The 10,000-nt window shown below is 41.7% G+C and overlaps 1 protein-coding gene across 2 annotated transcripts in view; it reads right to left on the bottom strand.

Annotated features, from left to right (window-relative positions):
* The window catches only part of grin2ba (glutamate receptor, ionotropic, N-methyl D-aspartate 2B, genome duplicate a), a 62,360-nt gene that overhangs the window by 6,364 nt on the left and 45,996 nt on the right, over positions 1 to 10,000 (bottom strand). For both annotated transcript variants that reach the window (XM_053490210.1, XM_053490211.1), the window contains exons 5-14: positions 9,572 to 9,715; positions 8,413 to 8,683; positions 8,083 to 8,269; positions 6,819 to 6,933; positions 4,972 to 5,180; positions 4,119 to 4,290; positions 1,539 to 1,692; positions 1,272 to 1,397; positions 735 to 964; positions 414 to 574 (exon numbers count right to left, since the gene is read on the bottom strand). In XM_053490210.1, the coding sequence (XP_053346185.1) occupies positions 414 to 574; positions 735 to 964; positions 1,272 to 1,397; positions 1,539 to 1,692; positions 4,119 to 4,290; positions 4,972 to 5,180; positions 6,819 to 6,933; positions 8,083 to 8,269; positions 8,413 to 8,683; positions 9,572 to 9,715 (1,769 nt within the window). The remainder of the gene's footprint in view (positions 1 to 413; positions 575 to 734; positions 965 to 1,271; positions 1,398 to 1,538; positions 1,693 to 4,118; positions 4,291 to 4,971; positions 5,181 to 6,818; positions 6,934 to 8,082; positions 8,270 to 8,412; positions 8,684 to 9,571; positions 9,716 to 10,000) is intronic.

Below are 10,000 nucleotides of genomic sequence, written 5' to 3'. Positions count from 1 at the left end.
GGGGTGGAGATCTAAAGGAATGCTGATGGAGGGATATGTGTTAGCTTAGCTGATATCTTTCTCTTTCTACATGTAGTGCAGGTTTGATTCCCGCGTCGGGATGTGTCTGTGTTCATGGAGTTTGCATGTTTCCTCCAACAGTCCAAAGACATGCAGATTAGGTTAACTGGGGTTCGCTCCTAATGTGTGAATGTGCTTGTGAATGTTGACCAAAGGTCCTGCCATGGTATAAATGCTCTCGTCACCATTGGACTACACAGCCGCTAGTTGGACTACAGAGGCTTCTAGATGGATGGATAAATGTTAAGCTTATGGTTGATATTAATGCTATTGTATTAGTAATGTTAGTAAGACTAGTGCATCTTACTGCTCTATGTATAGATTTATGTAAGACATAATATTCTGGTTCTGACCCAGCTTTCAGACTCTGTAGAGCTTCGTCCACATTGCGCTGGTGGAATTTCACCATGTACGAGTGCATCTCCTTATAGTTATTACGGATATTGCGCTCTGTACTGCCATTTGGCACGGTCCCAAATCGAAAAGGAGGAGAGAAGTCATTAGGTCTCTGGAACTGAAAAAAGAAAAAGAGAACCAGGAGAAAAAAGTAAGAGACAGAGATATTAAAATAATACTAAACTTTTTTTATTGACTGAATGCTATAGGGACACGACTCTGAAACTTTAGCAGCCTGCTTTATTAGAGTTATCATAGCTCTTCTTATGACTATGTACCTTTTTGTCACTAAGTCCTGAGACCTGGTCGACGTACTCCTCCTGGATCATGAAAGCAGCGAGGTTGGCAGTGTAGCTGGCCAGGAAGATCACAGCGAAGAAAGCCCACACTGATACCATGATCTTACTAGTCGTTCCTCTGGGGTTCTGCACAGGAACTGAGTTGTTAAACACTAAACCCCACAGCAGCCAGATCGCCTTACCAATGGTGAATGAGGGACCACCAGGCTCTGAGATAAAAAAAAAGAGACATGTTATATTTCAAGATTAATGGTTGAAGGAACCATTACGGAATCTTGTGCTAATAATTAACTAGATTAAACAGAGAGAGATACAGAAAGAGATACAGAGAGAGAGAGAGGGAGAGACAGAGAGAGAGAAAGAAAGAGAGAGAGAGAATCATCTCTGCCTCTCAGTTTAGTTAATTAAATCCAAGATAGCTGTATTGGCATAAGTGCTATTTTAATTCTCTAATCAAACAAAGAGCCCAAGACCCAGACAGACCCAGAGTCTGATTTTTATAAATAGAGCACTCACCTCTTCCGTCGGCGAGGCAGCAGTTGTAGCCCACAGGACTGAAATACTCAAACACAAACACAGCGATGGCAGAAACCAGCAGGAGCATGACGAACATCATCACCCACACGTCTGCACTGAAGGGCTCTAAACACATACACCAACATCAGCACTTCCAAGTACCATGGAATATTTTGGGGTACATTATTCAAGACAGGTTAACTTGGAGTTCCGCAGTTATAAAGGGTACAGTTGTGTATTATAGAATATATGTGAGTAGCTTTTCACCGAGGAACGCCGACGGTGACACAGTGCCGTTGCTACGGGAGACCATGACACTGATTCCAGTCTCAATAAATGGCACAGAGAAGTCGATGACCTCTGACCTTTCCTCATTTATGGTGAGAGAACCGACAGCCATGTGAGCGCTTTTCACCACCACCTGGAGCAGAAGTTAAAGAGACGTTATTTATTCCTCCCCATAAAGTTCATTTATAATAACTGCTGACACACACTGAGTCAAGGACGGTAAGCAAGAGAAGCCACCTGAGAAACTGCCCAGGAATAAGCACTAATTCCTAATATAACGCTGAAAACATCAAGCCCTATCACACCCAAACTTAAACTCTTCATTAAATCTGAACCCTGCTGTAAACTCAACACTCACCCTCCACCCTAAACTCCCAATCACATAATATGCTAACACTCTATTTCCTCTAACATTAACCCCAAACCTGTTCAATTTAAACATGATGTGTGTTTTTAACCCTTTTCACATAATTCTACATCCTACACCCAGACCCTATCTCTGACTCTGACTCTCAGCCAGTCCCCTAATCCCTAATCTGTAGCAGAAACTTCAACAATTTAAAACTACCCCGAACTCTCAGACAAAGTGTGGACACACTTATGTCACACTTATGTAAGTGTCATCACCCTTTACCCTAAGCCCTAAACCCTAACTGCATCTCATTAAGGAGACACGACCATGAGAGAAAGAGAACAAAAAGATGGAGAGTGAAAGTGGGTTATCACACTAGGTCACACTGGAAATAGACATTCTACTTACCATACTCCCTACTTCCCTCCCTTTTCATCCGTCTCTCTCTCTCTCTCTCTCTCTCTCTCTCTCTCTCTCTCTGTCTGTCTGTCTGTCTCTCTGTGTCTGTCTATTTCTCACAGTTTAGCCCTACATATGTTAAAGCAAGACAAAACATAACCTATGGAAAAGGTGTGTGTATGTGGGAGAGATGTGTGTCTTCATTCATCGGTCGTGTCTCTCTCTCTCTCCCTCTCTCTCTCTTTCTCTCTCTTTCTCTCTCTCTGACTCTGACTCTCTCTTTCTCTCTCTCTGTTATGAAACTGACCTGTGTGGGTGGTACTGAGAAGGAGTTTTGCAGGACCTGTGTGAGTGTGAATGTGTGCGTTTGTGTGTGTTTGTGTGTGTTTGTGTGCAGTCAGTGTTTCGCTACAGATGAATGTAGATGGGCTGCTGCTTATCAATGCAAGTTAAAATAAACCAGAACTAAATGTACTTTTAGGAACAAAAATAACTTAAACTTTAATCTCTTTCCCTATACGAAGCACAGGTCTATACACTCTCACTTATCACTAATTCTATAAGCATAGAATAAACCCAAACTTGAAACGGACCTGTATGTAAAATCAGTAAATTATCATCTTAACACGTAATAACTTGTCATAATCCTCCTCCCTAATGTTAAATCCTAAATCTTAAAATCCATCCTTAAACCCTGAAGCACTTTATTTGCTCTCTAGGTAACGAGACATCAAACAGACAGTGATGGACATTAAAAAATAAAGTCAACTAAACTTGTATTCTTTTTTTTTTTTACCCCTTTTTATGTCCTGTCCTCTCTAACAGTGTTTTAGCTCTGTGATATTCTTAGACCATAGCCTATTTGTACTAGCGAGAGGATAATTTCTCCATGGAGACCAAAAAGCACTACTGTAAATCACTAAGGGTGTCGATCAGTGCCATGGACACAAGCAGGAATATGTTCTGAATAATCTGTCATGAAAAATTTCAAATCATGTGCCTCTACCAAAAGAAAACTAAATAAAAAAAAACAGATAAATAATATAACTGGCCTCTATAACTGATTAGTAGTGAGTGATGATCAGTGAGGGATCAGTAGTGAGTAATGATCAGTGAGGGATCAGTAGTGAGTAATGATCACTAATTGATGGATCAGTGAATGAAGAATAAGAGAGTGATGATGATCAGAGAGTTATGGATCAGTGAGTGATCAATTAAGGATCATTAGTAAGTGATGATAATTGAGGAATCAGTCAGTGATGGATCAGCAAGTGATGATCAGTGAGTGAGGGATTAATGAGTGATGATCAGAGAGTGATTAATCAGTAAGGGGTCAGTAGTGAGTGATGATCAGAGAGTGATAGATCAGAGAGTGATAGATCAGCAAGTGATAGGACAATAAGTGAGTGATGATCAGTGATTAATGGATCAGAGACTATAATCAGCAACCAAAGAGGAGATTTATGGATGTAGTGAGGGAGAACAAGATGTTGTGAGAGAAGAGGATGCAGCGGATAGGGTTAGATGGAGGCAGATGATTTGCTGTGGTGACCCCTGAAAGGGAACAGCTGTAAGACAAAGAAGAAGAAAAAGAGAGTGATAATCAGTGAGTGATGATCAGTGAGTGATGATCAGTGAGTGAGTGATGATCAGAGACAGATGGATCTCTAAAGTGTGATCAGAGAGTGATGAATCAGCAAGTGAGTGATGATCAGTGAGTTATGATCAGTGAAGAATCATTTGTGAGGAATGGATCAGCAAGTGCTGGATTAGTGAGAGATAGATCAGAGACTGATGGAAAGTCTCACCTCGCCCACCAGGCCATTCCAGGTGCCATTGATCTTCTTTCCATGCTTGCCATTAGTGACGAGGTAAAGGTCGTAGGTGAACTTTACAGACTTGGCGATCTTCTTCAGGATGTCGATACAGAAGCCTTTACAGCAGCGTTTTATGTACATGCCCGATTCACCAGTCTGATTACTGAGAGGAACAAAGAAAGAAACATGAAACATCAGACTTAAATTATTGCTCTGTTGGGGTCTGTGTGTGTATGAAGACAGCTGTCTCTCCCTCTCTGGCTCTCTCTTTCTATCCATCTGTCTCTTTCTTCTTCACAATGCAGACAGTATTGCTGTGGTGTATGCAGTGTTCATGTATTCTATAGCTCGGTCCTGGTGATTAGGCGATCAGCGCTCACTAGAACTGAGGCATCGCCCGGTGAGCCCTATTAACAGCGCACATGCTGTTCAATAAAGAGCTAATTTTAAAATGAGCTCCGAGCCTCTGCGTCATTTCCCGCCCACCACACACACTACAGCAATGTGTGTGTGTGTGTGTCCTGTTCTAGAACAAAACAGATGTATCTCGGTTTGACTTCTAAAAGTCTCAAAACACTCTAAAAGTCCCACAGTAGAGAGACATGCAGTGAAGAAGATCCGAGAGGTGAGACAAAGAGCTAGTAGGACAGACAGGAAGATAGATAGAGAGGTAGAAACTAATCACACAGGTATAGTGAAAGACAGGGAGACAGACAGGTAGAGAGAGAGACAGTTGGAGATGCAGACATGCAGGGGAAATGAGAGATGAGGAAGATAGATGGGAAGAAGAAAGTTAGAGATGTGGTGTGTGTGTGTGTGTGTGTGTGTGTGTGTGTGTGTGTACCGTATTTTCAGCTGTTTCCTGCAGGGTACGGTGTTCCTCATGCAGGTTCCACTCAGAGGGTCGACGTCCTCCACAATGACGAATGGCGCTTCCTCGAGGGTTGCGATTGACAGGTGGTCGTCCTGGCGACTCTCCTCCCCTGAATACAGCTCGAACCTCGGCCACACGTGATACTTCATTGACAGAGAGCCATTCTCCCACTTCCCCACCTGTGGGTGCGCACACACACATACAGTTATGTAGAGTGACAGCCGGTAGACAGAGTGTAAGTGGAGACGTAGTCATGTTGTGATGCACATGCACAGGGATGGACGGACAGGTGGACATAAAGCAAGACGGATTTTTCCAAACAATGGAACAATGAAAATGGATTTTACAAGAATGAATCAATTTTCATTTATAACTGGTTCAAAAACAACTTCCTTTTAATTGGAAAGTTGTTTAACACACATGGCAGACTTTATGATTATTTAGACTTTTTACAGAAATACAATACTCAGAAATCGGCTTATGAATATGCTGTTGTTGCTAATTCTATACCCCCTGGGGTGAGTTTAAGGCTCTACATTCCAATGACCATCATCTTATTCTTTGAAACGAACTGACACATGGTCGGAGGAGTTTGCTTTTCTGTAGAGTTCTCTTCCAGAGAGCGAGAGGTCATTACAATTCCTTATGTAATATCATACTGTAATAGTACTGTAGGGGATTTATCCCGGGAGGAAGTACAGTATGGTCCTTCAAAGTATCTTTTAGTAAATAACATTTAAATTAATACACAAATGTTATCTGTCCAAAGCCCTTTTTAGGAAATATAAGTCAGACATTAAAGTCAAGTGTTCTTTTTGTCAGTCTGATGAAGAAAACGTTTTCCTACACAGAGACTTTATTGGTCAGAATTCTTAATATTCATTCAATCTCGTTTTGAAAGTGACTTTTCTTTCTGTTTCAAAGATGTTTTATTTGGATGTTTTGGCTGAATTTTTACCTGTGAATAATTCTTCGTAATGATAATTGTTAAAAGCTATAGTATAAAAAAAGTATAAAAATTGAATTGAATAAACAAAAGTTTACTGATGTAAAACCTTTTTTCTCTGTATTTAGAAACGATCTTAACAGATATATAAAACTCTGGAACAGGAGTTAAAACAGGACTGTTAATCCTAAAGCGATGTACTCGTCCGTTATGTCTTCCTAAGTTCTTCACTTTGTGATTGTTCTATCGTTTTATTACACCCTGGCTTTATATTTGTATATACAATTATTCTTTCCTTTTCTTTTCTTCTTTTTTTTATTGTTTATTTGATTGATTGTATTGATTTTTTGTATAATTAAAATCAATAAATAATAATAATAATAATAATAAAGCAAGACAGACAGGAAGCTGGACCGGTAGACAGACAAACAGTAAGGCAGGTGGAGAGAAGGAGGCATAGCAAGACATGCAAAAAGACAGAGACAGGTAGATAGGTAGAGGACATGTTGAAGGATGTCCTCCCACAGGTGGACAGGTAAAGAGACACAAACACAGAGAAATAACTAGGTGTATGCAGGTAATCTGGCTCAGGGATACAGAGACAAACAAGGAGCCAGACTGCAATGGTGAGACTGGTGAAGGACGGTAATAAGACCGGTAAAAGAACAGGCAGATAGACAGGTAAGGAGACAGACAGCTAAAGAGACAGACAGGTAAAAGAACAGACAGGTAGACAGATAGAGAGACAGACAGCTGAAGAGGCAGACAGGTAAACGAACAGCTTAAGAGAAGAACAAACAGGTGAACAGACAGACAGACAGACAGACAGACAGACAGCTTAAAAGACAGAGAGACAAACATGTAGACTGACTCTGTCCCACTGTCTGTTCTTGTCCAGTAGGATGATGACGAGTTTGGGATGCATTTGATATCCGTCCTCACTGAACGACAGGTTACGACCTTCAAACGTCACGTTCATCAAGTACCTGAAAAACACACACACACACACACACGCGCACACACACACACACGCGCGCACACACACACACATCATATGTAGACAAAATTACTGTGTGTGTGTGTGTATCACACTTAATATTTCAGTCTTCATAGACACACGTAACTTTAAAATCACACACACACACACACACACACACACACACACACGCACACACACACACATAACTGTAGCATAAACTCAGCAGTGTGTTTGCATCCAACAGGCATCTTCCTGTGCGTGTGTGTGTGTGTGTGTGTGTGTGTGAGAGAGAGAACCAAAGCATATGTAATGCGTTGCTGCAGTAACCACAACCACTAAGATTCCTGAGCCAATCTTCTGAGTTGCTATGGAAACCATAATCTTAGAGAGAGAGAGAGAGAGAGAGATGTGCTGTTTGTAGTGTAATGATGCTTCAGAAGAGGTAACGCTTTCATTTCCCAGTATGAGATCCCAGTAAACTCTGGGCTGAACTCTATTGCAGACTCGATGATATCGTGTGTGTGTGTGTGTGTGTGTGTGTGTGTGTGTGTGTGTGTGTGTGTAAGACCACATACATTCTGCCTAATAAATAAATACCCTCTCATTGTAGACTGAACCCCTCAGTACCTGGATCATTATTTTACAGTGTGTGTGTGTTTTCTGCAGCGTGTTAAACACACACAGCGAAGTGTTTTATACCCAACACTCTTATAAAGACGTCTGTAACACTGGACTACACTGAGCTCTTCCTGCTGTTCATAACTCACAGGTACAGTGTTGTGTAAAGCAGAATTGGATATTGATTGGACCACATCCCCCCTTTTTCTACATCAAAACACACACACACACACACACACACACACACACAAACACACACATAGACAACACACACTGTAATATAAAGCAGGTTGTATGTAGAGTGATCTGAAATTGATCACTGCGGTGTGTATTGATTGCCCAGACGAATACTTAATACAATAAATACACACATGCAGCAGTTCTGAGTAAGACCCACCACTGTGTCTCACACACACACACACACACATTTTTTTGTATACAAAAGTGTGTGCACCTGCATTTAAATGCAAACCACTGAGCTGAGTATTTAGCGCGCGCGCGTGTGTGTGTGTGTGTGTGTGTGTGTGTGTGTGTATACCTGAGAACTTCATTTGTGTTTCCTGTGCTCTTCTTTTCTGGAGCTCCGTGACACTCAGACTTTAGAAGTGTGTGAGGTCCACGATCCATCATCATGGCCGATGTTGCCGTGGCGATAACAGCCACAGCATCACGTACTCGCGCCTCCAACCCGTAGTCCCACTCATCATACGACACACTGATCATACCTGAGACACAGTGAGAGAGAGAGATTACACACACACACACACAGCACCATAGCGGCTCTAAGGTTTATCACACACTTCATGGACACGCCGACTCTCCCCTGAAGCAGGTCCATGTCTCGCACTGTATGAACACAAAAGATCACCTGTAGGAAACTCTGCAGGAATGTGGTCAGCGTCCCCTGCCACCAGAGATGGTACAATCCAGGTGAACCCATACCCTGTGAGTCCAACAGAGTGTGCCACCTCGAAGATGATGTTGGCTTCCTCTTTGGTGGAGTACAGCAGGATAACGGGACTCTGGAGCTTCTTCAGCTGGTTCTGGATTTTGGAGTCTCCATCGTCTACTGACATATCCAACAATAAAACTTCCTCTAGTTCCCAGCCCACAAAACTGTTCTCGATAGTGCTGCGGATCTGATAAAGAGCAAGACAAAAGGGAAACCCACATGAAAATATTTTGGAGTATTACTTAGAGTGACTGAAAGCAAACCCAGAGAACGCAAAAAACCTGTGGAAAAACTGGGAAAATTCTGCACAGACAGTACTTGATCAGATCAAAGCCTAGTTCCTGGTCTGATCAAACCCTAGTTTTGGTCCAATCAAAGCCTAACTCATGAGCTAATCCAAGCCTAGCTCCTAATATGATCAATGGCTAGCTTATGATCTGATAATATTCTTGCTTTTGGTCTGGTCAAAGCCTAGCCTCAAAACTAATCAAAGCCTAGCTCATAGTCTGATCAAAGAATAGCTTCTTAATTGATTAAAGCCTAGCTCCTGATCTGATGAAAGCCTAGTTTATTACCTGATAGCCTTGCTCCTAAAGTGATTAATGATTTGCTTCTGGTATGGTTTGTAGGTTAAAGCCTTATTCCTGTTCTGATCTCAACCCTACAACTGATCTGGACAAGGCCCAGCTTCTTATCTAAACAAAGCCTAGCTCCTGGTCTGATATTACACTAACTCCTCATCTGATCAAAGCCTAGTTTCTGGTCTGATCAATGCATAGGTCCTAGCCTGATTAAAGACTAGCTTCTGTTCTGATCTAATCCTAGCTCCTGGTCAGATCAGAGACTAAATCCTGGTCTGACAATAGCCTTGATCCTGATTTGACTTGACCTAAGCCTGATCTGATCAAAGACTAGCTCCTGGTCTGATCTAAGGCTAGCTTGAGGTCTGGTCAGAAACCTGGCTCAAACCATTTGTCTCAAAACAACCCTACCAGCAAGACTAACAATCATGACCCAAGTTTTAGCCTTACTTTATTTAAAGCTTTATATTACTTGTGCTATTTTTTATCTGTACCTTGGTGACAAAGTCCTGGTACCCGGGGTAGTAGGTGGTGACGATGGAGAAAATGTACCAATCATATTCCTCCATAATGTTCAACATCACTGAGGCTTGCTGCTCAATGGAAGGACCGAACTGGAAAAACAGCGAGTTATCATCCTACAAACAGAAAGAAAAAGGAACATCAACATGATCAATGTGTCAATATGATTAAAAAAAAAAAGCTTCTAATCCCCAAATTCTGGGATGAGTGTCTGTGCAGCAGTGATGGTCAACACCACATTTCACCTTAATGCTGGTCTTTTATTTATTTAGCATCCTTGCAGTGTACTCATAGTATAGCAGTATAACACAGTTTTGTGTGTGTGTGTGTGTGTGTGTGTGTGTGTGTGTGTCTGTGTGTGTAGATGCCATAGGTAGAGGACAAACTATATTCATCAACAG

Source organism: Clarias gariepinus, chromosome 28 (genome assembly GCF_024256425.1).
Source record: "Clarias gariepinus isolate MV-2021 ecotype Netherlands chromosome 28, CGAR_prim_01v2, whole genome shotgun sequence".
In the NCBI taxonomy this organism is placed as follows: domain Eukaryota; kingdom Metazoa; phylum Chordata; class Actinopteri; order Siluriformes; family Clariidae; genus Clarias; species Clarias gariepinus.
The sequence above is the reverse complement of the archived record's forward strand: the minus strand, read 5'-3'. Positions and strand labels throughout refer to the sequence as shown.